The following is a 14885-nucleotide window of genomic DNA, read 5'->3' as shown; positions in this document are numbered from 1 at the left end:
ATTTCAATTGTTAGCATGCTAACATTAACATGCTAACGTTTTATGCTCGCCTTTCAGCAAATTTTGTATGTTTTGAGTTAATAATGGTCGTAAAATATTACTCCCAATAATTTTTAGCCACCTAGTACTTGCTTTATATTACAAATTAGAATGCATAAAAAAAGAAAAACATATGTGCTCTTGTCTTACATAAAGATTGTGAATGACAGACAAAAAAAAAAAAAAAATGCAGTTTCCCTTTAAACGTTTTATGATATATATTGAATATTTGTATGACCATGTGTTTTCCAGATTATGACGAATGTGAATTTGGAAATTCTTGCATGGATGGAGTTTGTGTGAACACGGCGGGCTCTTTTAACTGTTTCTGCAGTCCACCATTAGTTCTGGACAGCACCCAACGGCGCTGCATAAGCGTAAACACTACAGAAGGTGAGACGTGCAAAAACACACACACCACTGTTTTAACATATCAGTAGGGTGGTAAAACAAGTTGACTTTAATCGTGTTTCATTGTATCCATCTACCTATATTCATAGTCGTAAAAAGATAAATAGTCCACTTACAATGGAGTTTATAGGGGCTCTCCATTTTGCCTACAAAACCTTCTAAATAACCATCCAAAACCCGCAAACGATACTCTGTTTACTTTTTGCGACCTTAATAATAATCAAATATTAGTAATGTTGTTATGATAAGGGCTAACGCAGACAATCTATTTTTAGCGTTGATAACCGAGAGCTAACTATAGTTCATGCTGCACTGGACTCAAGGAGAGACTTAGATGTAACTATAAAATTAAACTGAAAAAATAGCAGTTCTGCAACATATATGGATGTAAAACTGTAAAGAAGAAGAAAAAGCTTATGCACCACTTACTGGCAGCATATTGAGCCTTCTTCTGCTACCACGAGCCGAACGCCAGCACGTCAAAGTTATTCTAGATTATAAAGATCATGACTCTTATCTGGATATTAGGAGGATTTAGCCATGAATCTAGAAGCGGTTCATCTGTGACATATAGTTGATACCCGGAGATAGAGACAAACACACACAACCGAAGACAGTGTGACTGTCAGCAGCCACTTTTTTAATCCTTCTAGATTGAAATTAATTCTTCATCCGCACAGGAAGGTATGGACATCCTATCAGTCGTCATCGAAGTCAGAGCAGACATTGTATAGTAAACTATCATTTTATCATGTTCGTAGTTTGTATTTCTTGTTTAGCACTCATTTGTCCCAAGGTAATTGTTATTGGCTCCCACAAAGTCTGCATGATTTGCATTGTTGTTGGTAGGGATAGGATCTGCGGTTCCTACCTCTACGTCACGCGATCACATGACTGGTTAGCTCATTATCTCTCAAAATGGCTTGGCAATCTCCGTGAGATTGATATTATTTTGATTATACCTCTTTACACGCAAACTTAATACATTTTCCGGTGTCATACATCATATATACTGTATATGATAACAGCTTCAATAGAGAGGCAACTTGCTTACCACTCTACTGGTACTTTAAATTGTGTGACTTATTTGTGTTTTTTCAAAGAAACTGTGGAGTCTAACCTTGATGTGCACATGGACATCTGCTGGCAGCGTCTGGAGGGAGACAACATGTGTTCAGAACCCCTCCGGGGCCGCAGAACTACCTACACTGAATGCTGCTGCTTGTATGGAATCGCCTGGAGTGGACATTGTGCCTTCTGTCCTCGAAGAGACTCAGGTGAGAATATTTTTATAATTCGGTCCAATGTCAGTTTAGATGTCCAATCCTAATCTCTGCTCTGTTATGCTCAGAGGATTATGCAGTCATGTGCAACCTGCCTCTGAGAGGAAGTTCAGACAGTTTGCGAGAGCGACCGGGTTATGAGTACGGCGTCGACAGTCCTGAGGATCCCGCCGAGCCTTTTGTTCCTCCATACTGGGACAACTATGGTGGACCAGCTGGACCGTACGACATTCCAGAGAGCATCCCTCTGTTTAACGACAACGACTACAGTGTTCGACAGCCACCTGTCCGGGTCCCCATCCATCGACCCCGCGAGCACCGGCCACGGCCAGTGGATCCCTACTCTGGTGTGTGTATATTACGTGCTTAATCAATGACAAACTGTCACTGAAGCATGACTTCACATTATATTCACTGGCCGCAACATTAGGTACAGCTACATCTACTACAAGAGCTCAGGTAAATACACGTCGCTGGCAATACTTTTGCGTAAAAGAGGTGCACTTGCTTGAGCCTGGCACCATTGCCCATGCACAAGCGTATTTTAATGTTTTTCAGTGATAAACACCACCTTGCATAATATAAATAAAGAATAGTAATTGTTTAAAATAATCCACAAAATTAAAGCTCAAGGTACACTCACCCACAGGCACATGCAATGCATATGTCGCATAATTATTGCAGTTGTTCCTCCCTCCAGTTTTTTATAAAATAAACGCCGCCTGCACAACACAAATACACAAAACGTGACTTGTAAGGAAAACTGCATTAACAGCGTACAGTGTTATACAATTAAGTGTTTGCCAGCCTGGGAACGTGGAGGGGTGGGGTTTTAATTTCCCAAAGATGGGCTACTTCAACATGTTAATGTTTTATGTTTAGTTTGATGTAGAATTGCACTACATCATACTATGAGGTGAGTTTAATATTTTGGTTACCATATGGAAGATGCACAATCTTATAAAATAGAATGTATCAGTGTTCCCCACACACTTATTGGTGGCCGCGTGTCACAAATAAATTTGGATAACCACAGAAAGATTTTATGATTTTTCCCCCAGAAAACTGTGCTCTATCAGCTTGCCCACCTCAGAAACACATAGGACTGTCTCAGCGGCTTGTTGCTCTTTACAACAGACAGTAGATTGCATCGTATGCTGCAAATTCAGAGGCAGCTCGTTTAAGGAAGGTGATCTTTAATTTGCAAGGGATAACAAACAACCAATTTGATCATCAAACAGAATGACAGTCATACTCACGGTACAAACCAAAAAAGTGAACAGCACATCACGTAACTGGTACAGTAAGTTAACACACAATAACAACAAACTACCATTGTATGTAGGTAACAACAAACAAGTTCCTTTAACTCACATGTGTCAAACTCAAGGCCAGGGGGCCAGATCCGGCCTGACTCGTCATTTAATGTGGCCCGCGAAAGCCTGGGAATAATGTGGATACTTCATCTTTCTTACTAAATGTTTTCATTATTTCCATTTTGTCAGAAAAAAATTTACATGAAATTTCATGTTCTATACTTTGATATAAATACAAATATTCAATTGTTATTGGTGTGAATCTTTGGGCACCTCGCCATTCAATTCCGATTCTGGGTAGAGAATTTGATTCATAATCGATACTCGATTCAAACTGATTTTTGCAATGCATTATTTGATATAATAATAACCCCTTAACAAAGCAGCTTACAGGTTACAAAACCTCCTTTTGGGAGCTGACGTGTGACACATAGATGCCCCAAGTAAGCATAGAGATGGCCTAAAAATGTTTAGTTTTTTAAATTAATTCGTCAAAAAAAAAAAAAAAAATTACTAAAAAAAATCAGGATTCGAATGTGATAAAAATAAAATTTTTGACACCCCTAATTGTTATATACCGTATGATAGTTTGTAAAAAAATAACAAAAATATTGTATACCGTATGATAGTTTGTAAAAATAACAATAAATACTTAAATATCTGCTCGTCACCTTGACTTACGATTTCAAAGCAAGTTATCCATCTATTTGTACGTACAATCATCAAATAACTAAATGCATAGGCAATAATATAATGAGGCGATTATACTTTTATATTCTTACATTCACTGTTACAAGCGGCCCTCTGAAGGCAGCCATGACTGCGATGTGGCCCTCGATGAAAACAAGTTCAACACCCCTGCTTTAACTGTTATTAACGAAGTGCTCGCAAGGCATGCTGGGTCCTCCAGCGATATGGAAGTAGAATTGTCTCACATCAACTTATATATATCAATATGATATTAATACATATGCATATATTAATAAATATACAAATACAAATGTGATATACAAATAAATAAAAAATGTGTATAAATAAATGCGTATTTGTAAATATATTTTTGAGATTGTAAAATACATACAAATAAAATGTATAAATATAAAAACGGGACATACAAATAAATCAAGTATTTGTATAAATAAACGTATATTTGTAAATATTATTTTTGAGATTTTAATATAAATATGCTTGTTTTTGTATTTGTATTTGTATTGAATTTGCATATGTGGATCGCTATTTTGCTTTGTGTCAATGAGACATTCCTACCACAAATCAGATGCACAAATAAATGTGACCTACACACTCCCCTGAACAACCAGCAGAGGGCACTGCAGCCAGAGCGGTCTGGGTCACAGACATGGTCAGACATTGGCGAGCCAATCAGAGGCACAATAGGGAGGGTCATATTACGTCATGACTTTTAGTATGATTTGACACACATTGCACCAGTGACGTGCAGTCACTAGAGGCAGGTGAGCCGGGGGCTCACCTGCCATCATGGAAAGAAAAAAAATGTAAAAAGAAAAAAAAAAAATTAAATTGTTATATGCATCCCGTGATTATACTATAAAGTTATTTTCCATTTAACTTCACCAGTTTTAGATTATTTTTATTCAAAATCGCTGAATTTTCACATTTGCCGTTCAAATACTGAGAAGAGACGGTGCGGTGAACAGCAGCCAGTTGAGGCACGTCACTCAGTGCCGCAACATGGATTGCGCAATGACTCGGCTAACTGCTGGCCTGCTGTGCAGATACACCTGCAGACTGCAGGTGTACCTAATTCACAACTCCTCCAACACGAACATTATTGTTTTTGCACTTTTTGGCTTCTTATTAAATAACTTTTGTAACCTATTTTCATGGGCTTTCCTCTTTGTGATGTTAAGTTCCTGTTATGCGCTGTTATACAGTATATGCCTTGAGCTCTTATTTTGAAGGCGCTAAGAGCGGAAGTGATGTCACGTTGCGGAGGTTTTTGAAAGAAGGTAAATAAAGTGGTCCTCGTGTAAACTAGAGCCTCCGTGTTTGTTATTTTGTAGTTTCATACAGTATAGGCGACATTTATAAACCCTCGGTTACACTTTTTTAAATAGATTCAATCTTGCACGTGGAAAGTTTAAGTGAGGGCTTTAGTTGCGGCGCATGGACTTAATTTCTAAGTAAAGGTAAGACCATAATAATGTTTTTTTTTATTAAATGTGCTTTTTTGTGTGCTACAGTTTGTATGTGTAAAGTTAAAGTTAAGTTAAAGTACCAATGATTGTCACACACACACTAGGTGTAATGAAATGTGTCCTCTGCATTTGGCCCATCCCCTTGATCACCCCCTGGGAGGTGAGGGGAGCAGTGGGTAGCAGCGGGGCCGCGCCTTGGAATCATTTTTGGTGATTTAACCCCCAATTCCAACCCTTGATGCTGAGTGCCAAGCAGGGAAGAATGCTGGTATGAGCTTTTAAACAAAACCCGTTAACTGCTGCCAATCAAATGGTGAATAAGATACTCTTTAGAGTTCATATGTTTGTAAATCTGACTGTGATGAAGTCAGTGCCTCACCAGCCATCAACCTCACTGCACGTCATTGCATTGCACTGATAAGAGATCAGTATCTACATCGGGACAAGGTAATTAAACGGCATTGATACAATAAAATAAGCAGCTAGCATGATCTTTCAGATTAACTGGATAAATTAGCATTAGCTAATACAACGCTAACGTTAGCTAGCTCAGGCCCGTTGTGCGTTCTCTCTGTAAAAACGTGGATTGTTTTTGTGCAGAGAACTCCGGGCATTTTGCATATAATTCTCTGTGACCCAGACCGCTCTGGCTGCAGTGCCCTCTGCTGGTTGTTCAGGGGAGCGTGTAGGTCACATTTGTTTGTGAATTTGGTTTGTGGTAGGAATGTCTCATCAACACAAAAGCAAAAAAACTATCCACATATGCAAATTCAATACAAATACAAATACCAAATCAAGCATATTTATATTCAAATCTCAAAAATATATTTACAAATACACGTTTATTTATTGAAATTCTTGATTTATTTATGTCACATTTTTCTATTTATAAATGTTATTTGTATATATTTTAAAATCTCAAAAATATATTTACAAATACACGTTTATTTATTGAAATTCTTGATTTATTTATGTCACATTTTTCTATTTATAAATGTTATTTGTATATATTTTAAAATCTCAAAAATATATTTACAAATACGCGTTTATTTATACAAATTATTTATTTATTTGTATATCACATTTGTATTTGTATATTTATAAATATATGCATATGTATTAATATCATATTGATATATATAAGTTGATGTGAGACAATTCTACTTCCATACAGCGGCAACTCCCATTTACAATATAGTGAGTGCACAATGACGTGAACATTATCTTTCAAATCAATGCACGCGACACATGAATGTTATTTTAATCTTTTGCATGTTAAGGCTCACACATGCAATTAATACAACACACTTAAGTCAAGAACTTCATGCTATGTTCTTAAATAAGGCTGAGAACTTGAGATAATGTTGCACATTTTTTATGACAAAAAACTAAAAGCTACACATAATCACTGAGTTTTGCATCATGGCTAAATTGAAATTAGACAAGGACATCATCTTGCGTGCCTCTGGTCTGATTAGATTGCACCTACAATGGGTACCTAATATTGTAAACCTAAACTTTTTTTGCATGAGGCGGTTAGGAAGTCAAACTTGTAGATAATGCACAGCTATACCAACTTCCATTCTTCTGAGGAAACATTCTGCAAGCTTTTGGACTGTGTCATTTGTGAGGTTGAGGTTGAAGTCAGAGCTCTCAAGTTCTTCTGCTCCATTCAAGCAAGAATCTGTTGTGTTGTGTCCCAAGACTTTTGTCAATATAATATATTTAGAACGGGCATATTTAATGCCAATACAAACTATTGAAATATTTATTCCCTTTCATACAAATGCATTGACAACATTCTTCTTAGTTCCATAAACACATTGTGTCCTTTCTTTCTCAGAACGCTATGGAGGCTTTGAGGGTCTCCAAGCAGAAGAATGCGGCATTCTGAACGGCTGCGAGAATGGACGCTGCGTTCGCGTGAGAGAAGGCTACACCTGCGACTGCTTCGACGGATATGAGTTGGACCTTAATAAGATGGCCTGCATAGGTGGGCTCTCGCTGTGACATCTTGGCTATCACACAGGGACCTCTGGTAGTCTGCATGCGATCTATCAGTCAGTTTATTCGCCTCTCAGAATGTTGGAATGGTGATCTTCGTGTTTAAACCTTTCGGAGCCAGGCTTAGGATTTATTTCAGTGAGGCAACGCTGCATGCGGCTCAAGGAGAAGCTTTGCATTTAACAACCTTGCATTAACTTTTTTTTACGGCGATCTAATGAAAGCTGTCTACTCCCCAAAAGCATTGTCTTTTAGCTGCTCGCTGCCAAGAGTAAGGCCTTGAATCCGCGGCCCTCACTCTATTACATGCGGTTTTTATATCTTTTAAGCGTGCTTTGTTTGTCTTGTGAGAAAGTGAGACTGTCTTGTTATGGAATGCTATGATTACAATATTCCGTCTGCGTTCGGGCTTATCAGCCTCAAGGCCAATAATACCGAGGCAGTGGAAACATGTGGTGCAACACATGCTACATTCCTGCTTTTCCTAAACATCATTGCCCATCAGAACATGACGTACACAGGAGGCTCATTCACCAATGTCACTGTCACATTTATGATGCCCTTGTTATCTTTACTTGAAGTTCTGAGCTTTTGAAATGCTCAACGGCATCATGATCCTGCCGAAAACTACATGGATGAGGATGTTTGATGGTGGACCTGCTGTAATTCAACATTCAAAAAATAATAAGGACTACGAGATATCCCATTTTCCTGAATGTAGGGATCGGTACGAAATTCAGTACTATTAGAGGTACAAACCAAATTATGTCAGTTCTACTGGGAACCAATTCACATAAACTCAAATGGTACCATATTTAGATACCTTTGTTGCACATGACGTCACATCCCGTTGTAGACTTGGCTCCGTCTCAGGCACAGTGGGCAACCAAGCCCTCAAAGCGGAGTCAGTCGGACCACCTCTAGGTAAATTTGCTTTTTTTTTTCTTATGCCAACAAAGCTAGCATACCTGTTACAAAAGCGCTCGAAAGTAAAGTAACACTTCCCTTTTTAAAATGAGCTAGCTCTATGGTGTACATGCTACTGATTAGTGGATTTTACATGGCATTTTCAACACCTCTAAATTTGGTAATAAAAACTACAACTACGCCGCACGTTTCAATTAAACAGTTGGTGTTTAATAAGTACAATACTTGAGGTATAAACACTTTGTTGGACTCAACAAAAGACACGACTGGCACTTTCAACTTAATGGCAAAAACGACTTTGTGACAATGGCAACACACCACATCCTATAAACTACTGCCATCTAATGTCTTGGAATTGCAACTGCATTCTCAGGCACCGCAAGAGTATACACAACACTTGCAAATACGACTAAGAAGTGTAAAAAACATATATATAACAGCTGGACAGCACAGTAATCATTATTAGCTCAGTGTTAAACTTAAAAAAATTACATTTTATCATTGAGCAATTAACATTTATTAACACATGAGCACGCACAAAGTTACAAGAGTACAGGTATCAATTCCCAGATACCAGGAATTGATACTGTATTGATTCAAATATGAAAGATACCAGTCCCTACCAGGATGCAAAACGTGGGGACAAAATCATTCCGGATCAATACACTTCGTCCGCATGCATTATTTTGATGTAATATCCTTAAATAATAATAATAATAATAATACATTTTATTTATAAGGCGCCTTTCTGGGCACTCAAGGACACCGTACAAAATCAAAACAATAAAATCAAATTGGATAAAAATCAAATTGGATAAAAAACAACAACAACAACAACAAAGATAGAGAAGAAAAGATTATTACAATGAATAAGCAGTCAGTAACAGGTTTGTTTTGAGTCTTGATTTGAAGAGGGATATTGAATCTAAGTTACGAAGGTCTGGTGGTAAAGAGTTCCAAAGATGTGGGGCAGAGCGGCTGAAAGCTCGGGCACCCATGGTGGACAGTTTAAATGAAGGGACAGTGAGATGGATGGATGAAGAGGATCTTAGGGAACGTGAGGGCGTGGCGACATGGATCAGGTCAGAGAGATATGACAGAGAGAGGTTATGGATGGCTTTGAAGGTGAGGAGAATTATTTTAAAGTGGATACGATGTTTGATGGGTAGCCAGTGGAGTTGCTGGAGAACAGGGGTGATGTGCTAGATTGAAGGAGTTCTGGTGATTATCCGGGCTGCAGAGTTCTGGAGAAGCTGAAGTTTGTGAAGTGACTTATGAGGGAGACCAAACAGGAGAGAGTTGCAGTAGTCCAGGCGAGAGGTGACCAGGCTATGGACTAGTATGGCAGCAGTATGTGGGGTAAGGGATGGGTGAAGACGATTAATGTTCCGAATATGAAAGTAAGCAGACCGGGTAATGCTGTTTATGTGGGCTTGAAAGGAAAGTGTGCTGTCGAGGATGACACCCAGACTCTTGACTTGGGAGGAGGGTGAGACAGAGGAATTGCAGAGAGTAATGGACAAGCTGTTGGTTTTGGCGAGAATGGTTTTTGTACCGACAAGTAAGATTTTGGTTTTATTACTATTGACTTTAAGGAAATTGGATGAGAACCACTGCTTGAGTTCACTGAGGCAGTCTGTAAGGGAGGAAAGAGGAAGAGAGGCAGTTGGTTTGGTGGAGATGTAGAGCTGGGTGTCATCCACATAACAGTGAAAATGTATTTTAAAATTACGGAAAATATTGCCCAGGGGAAGAATGTAAATGATAAAAAGCAGGGGACCAAGAACAGAGCCCTGGGGGACACCAGAGGAAACGGGAGACGGAGGGGATTTAAATGAACGGAGTTGAACAAACTGAGTGCGGTCGGAGAGATATGATCTAAACCAGTGAAGGGGTGTTCTTGTGATGCCAATACTGTGCAATCTATGGAGGAGGACAGTGTGCGAAATGGTGTCAAAGGCTGCAGTGAGATCTAAGAGGATTAGGATAGTGAGAAGACCAGAATCAGCTGCCAGGAGGAGATCGTTTGTGATTTTTACTAGTGCTATTTCAGTGCTGTGCAGGGGGCGGAAACCAGACTGGAATTGTTCATAAAGGTTATTTAACTGTAGGTGGGGGTGAAGTTGGGAGGAGACAGTTTTTTCAAGGATTTTTTAGATGAATGGCAGAATTTGAAATTGGACGAAGATTATTAAAATTATTTGGATCTCAGCCTGTTTTTTTCAAAATTGGTGTTATGGTTGCTGTTTTGAAAGCAGAGGGAACAATTCCAGTAGTGAGAGAAGAATGGATGATATTGGTGATGAGGTGGATCAGTGAGGCGAGGCAGACTTACACCAAAGCAGTTGGGAGGGGATCTAAAAGACAGGTGGATGACTTGGATCGACGGCTGAGTGCAGTGATGTCCAACTGAGAAGGCAGTGAAAAACTAGAAAATGATCAGTTAGGTGTACAGTATCTGCAGTATATCACAAAAGTAAACACTTCCCTCACATATCAGAAACCATTTTATTAGAGTCTTTATTCTAAAAGGACAAAACAATAGAATATTTGATATACTTTAGAGTAGTCAGGGTACAGCCTCCATAGCAGTATATAGATTTACGATCCACTGAAAATGAGTCAAGACACAACGAGGGATGGGCACCAAAACCCGGTTCCATAATGGCACAGGTGCCAATGTAAGACCGAAAAGCGAAGTAGTTATGGTGCTTAATTGATTGCACACTTGGCCACTTGAAACAAGTGCTTGGTGGTGATATTGTACAAGTAACGTCTTGGAAGTAATATAGTAAGAGCAGCCATCATAAAAGCGCCACACAGCTAGGCTAGCCACAACAACACCGTACTTCCTTATTACGGCGAGCCATGTTGCATTCACAAACCTCCAGAATTATGAGGATCAACGAGCAAGTCCTTTGTTGCACGTTCTCTATGTTCTGTATTTCTGCAATAATTATGACAATTTATCATGGATTTGATGTCTTATATTTTTAATGTATTCATTTTTTATTATTTAATTTATGTAATCAAAGTATTTAAATTAATACAGTAGTGTGTTCAATTTGAATGTTACAAAATCCACAAAAAATAATAAGGCATTATTTTTTTGTTTAGTTTTTTCCCAAAAATTTGCATTTTTTTAAATATTGTTTCGCTCATCGATTAGACACCTGCACCATGTTTAAAGTACATTGTTAAAATGTAGACTTGGACCAATTACACATTTTGCTGGACGATATATTGTTCCACAAATCATTCCCGATAAACGATGTTATTGTCAGCATTATTTTGATACCAAATTAGGCACACATTTTAATATAATATATAATAATAATAATAATAATAATAATGCAATTTCCTTTCAAAAGCAATGCATTTTTATTTCTCATTACTATTTTATTTTTTACCATTGTAACTGAAATGTCATTAACTTGTATTAATCCTAAAGAAGTGTGTGTGTGTGTGTGTGTGTGTGTGTGTGTGTGTGTGTGTGTGTGTGTGTGTGTGTGTGTGTGTGTGTGTGTGTGTGTGTGTGTAAGGTGGCGGTCCACCCACCGAGACAAAGATGGACAAGTGGAGTTACAAAACCCAAAACCAGTGACGTTGGCACGTTGTGTAAATGGTAAATAAAAACAGAATACAATGATTTGCAAATCCTTTTCAACCTATATTCAATTGAATAGACTGCAAAGACAAGATATTTAACATTCAAACTGATAAACGTTGTTATTTTTTGCAAATATTAGCTGGTTTGGAATTTGATGCCTGCAACATGTTTCGAAAAAGCTGGCACAAGTGGCAAAAAAGACTGAGAAAGTTGAGGATTGCTCATCAAACACTTATTTGGAACATCCCACAGGTGAACAGGCTAATTGGAAACACGTGGGTGCCATGATTGGGTATAAAAGCACTTCCAAGAAATGCTCAGTCATTCACAAACAAGGATGGGGTGAGGGTCACCACTTTGTGAACAAATGTGCGGGCAAATTGTCGAACAGTTTAAGAACCACATTTCTCAACAAGCTATTGCAAGGAATTCAGGAAATTCACCATCTAACGGTCCGTAATATAATCAAAAGCTTCAGAGAATCTGGAGAAATCATTGCACGTAAGTGGAGAGGCCAAAGAATTTGATCCCTCAGGCGGTACTGCAAAGTGTAAAAGTGTTCTGTGGTCTGACGAGTCCACATTTCAAATTGTTTTTGGAAACTGTGGGCGTTGTGTCCTACGGACCAAAGAGGAAAAGAACCATCCAGATTGTTATAGGCCCAAAGTTCAAAAGCCAGCGTCTGTGATGGTATGGGGGTGTGAAGGCACCATTAATGCTGAAAGGTACATGCAGGTTTTGGAGCAACATATGTTGCCATCCAAGCAACGTCTTTTTCATGGACGCCCCTGCTTATTTCAGCAAGACAATGCCAAACCACATTCTGCACGTGTTACAACAGCGTAGCTTCTTAGTAAAAGAATGTGGGTACTAGACTGGCCTGCCTGTAGTCCAGACCTGTCTTCTATTGAAAATGTGTGGCGCATTATGAAGCGTAAAATACGATAACGGAGACCCCGGACTATTGAACAACTTAAGCTGTACATCAAGCAAGAATGGGAAATAATTCCACCTGAAAAGCTTCAAAAATTGGTCTCCTCAGTGACCAATCGTTTACTGAGTGTTGTTAAAAGGAAAGGCCATGTAACACAGTGGTTGCTGCCATTAAATTCTAAGTTAATGATTATTTGCAAGAAAACTTAGTTTTTCAGTTTGTACATTAAATATTTTGTCTTTGCAGTGTATTCAATTGAATATAGGTTGAAAATGATTTGCAAATCATTGTATTCTATGTATATGTATATGTATTTACCATTTACACAACGTGCCAACTTCACTGGTTTTGGGTTTTGTAATTCTGCTATTGAATAAACACGCTCAGGTTCTGAGAGAGTGAACCCTTTTGCACCCTGTTTGAAAGCGACAAAAGAAGCGATTTATTGATGTCAGCAAAGTTATCGAGTTCATTTTTTTTTTATTGTTCGATTAATTGATTTATTAATCAGCACAGTCCTAATAAAATGCTATAGGATTTAGTATTAAGACAGTAATTGTGCCGAGCCAGCAGTCAAGCAAGGTGGTGCTCGCGTCATGGTCTGGGACTGCATGAGTGCTGCCAGCACTGGGAGAGCTGAGGTTCATTGAAGTGTACAATAATTGGATGTACCATGGCATCCCCTTCCTTTGGGAAACTCTGCTGCATTGCAGTTTTCCAACATAATAAAGAGCCCAAACACACCTTGACAAATGCCTTGTTGAAAAAGGTGAAAATGATAGAGTGGTCAAGAATGTCTCCAGACTTGAACACAATTGACCACCTGTTGGGCATCCTGAAGCGAAAGAAAGATAGGCGGAGAAGCATCCACCAACTTCATCAGGAGAAGAGGATTCCAGTAGCAACCTGTGCAACTCTTCTGAATTCCATGCACAATAGGATTAAGGCAGTTCTAGAGAACAATGGTGCTGACGCTAAATGTTCACACTTTGGATATAGAATTTGGACATCTGTGAAGTTTTCTCACTTGTGTTGCCATGTATTGTATTAGGACAATAATGGCTGTGTTGAGTCATTTTCAGTGGATAGTAAATCTACACTTCTATAAAATCTCTCTATGGGCTGCTCTTAATTGTATGAATGCTCCAAAGCGTTCACACATATGGTTTTCTACACCAAAATTAATCTATTTATTATTATTATTCTCCAGATTTTGGCGCGTTCTACCTTCCACATTTTTCACATGATTAAAATTGTTCCAACTTCAAACTGTTGAGCCTATTGGGGAATTGTAGACTTTCCTCTGACAAATTCCCAGATTTCCCAGAATTCCAGGTTTTCCCGGGACATTTTTCCCATTTAAAATTAATCGGACATTTTTCAAACTTACACCATTTTCACATTTTTCAACCTATTCAGACTATTCCACGTTCAACACATTCCACTCATCCTGGACATTCAAACTATCATTTTTCCAAGTTCGAAAAAATTCCAGGATTTCACGTTTTTTCAAACCCTTGTGTCACCCTTTTTTCTGTCGACTACTCCTTCCACATTGTTCAACCCACTTCAACTGTTCCACCGTCAAATCATTCCTTTTAATCAGGACAAAAAACAAAGTTGTTTTTTTAACTCGAAAAAAATCCTGATTTTCCCAAAATTCCAGGAATACTATTTCTCACTTAAAAATGTTACTACTTCAATATTTCTCGACCGATTTGAAAAATTCCAACACCAACCAATCACAACATTCAAAATAGCATTTAGCATTTTTTTTTTGTTAATTCCCGCTTTTCTCAATTTTCCATTTTTCAAAGTTCTACAACTCCCCCATTTGTTATCTCATTCAAAATATTCAGCCTGTTCAGGAATTGTGTGCTCTACTTCAACAATTAGTTCAACTTCAGCAATGGAGCATTCACACGCAAGTCCTTCAGGAATTGCTTCATCTACTTATAGTGAAATTTCCATTTTATAGAGAAAATGATGGTTTTACATGTAGAAAACAATTTAAAGTACATATAAACAAGGAATTAAATTAATAATAGAACATTAACCATCAATTTCACCTTCGTTCAAGATTTAACTTGATAAAAATGTGTTATTTTGCCACACATTTTTCTTGAATTCAATGGTACTTCTCACCTTCTTTATCAAAGTGCTGTTACTCGCAACCTTCTTTGG

At 38.2% G+C, this 14885-nt stretch overlaps 1 protein-coding gene across 4 annotated transcripts in view; it reads left to right on the top strand.

Moving 5' to 3' along the window:
- Positions 1-14885, top strand: part of LOC133611820 (latent-transforming growth factor beta-binding protein 2-like) — a 285634-nt gene that overhangs the window by 268549 nt on the left and 2200 nt on the right. For all 4 annotated transcript variants that reach the window (XM_061968969.1, XM_061968971.1, XM_061968972.1 and 1 more), the window contains 4 exons: positions 292-432; positions 1554-1727; positions 1802-2080; positions 7070-7219. In XM_061968969.1, coding sequence (XP_061824953.1) covers positions 292-432; positions 1554-1727; positions 1802-2080; positions 7070-7219 — 744 coding nt within the window. The remainder of the gene's footprint in view (positions 1-291; positions 433-1553; positions 1728-1801; positions 2081-7069; positions 7220-14885) is intronic.

This window comes from Nerophis lumbriciformis, linkage group LG08, assembly GCF_033978685.3.
Source record: "Nerophis lumbriciformis linkage group LG08, RoL_Nlum_v2.1, whole genome shotgun sequence".
In the NCBI taxonomy this organism is placed as follows: domain Eukaryota; kingdom Metazoa; phylum Chordata; class Actinopteri; order Syngnathiformes; family Syngnathidae; genus Nerophis; species Nerophis lumbriciformis.
This window is presented reverse-complemented; position numbering and strand designations above follow the sequence as displayed.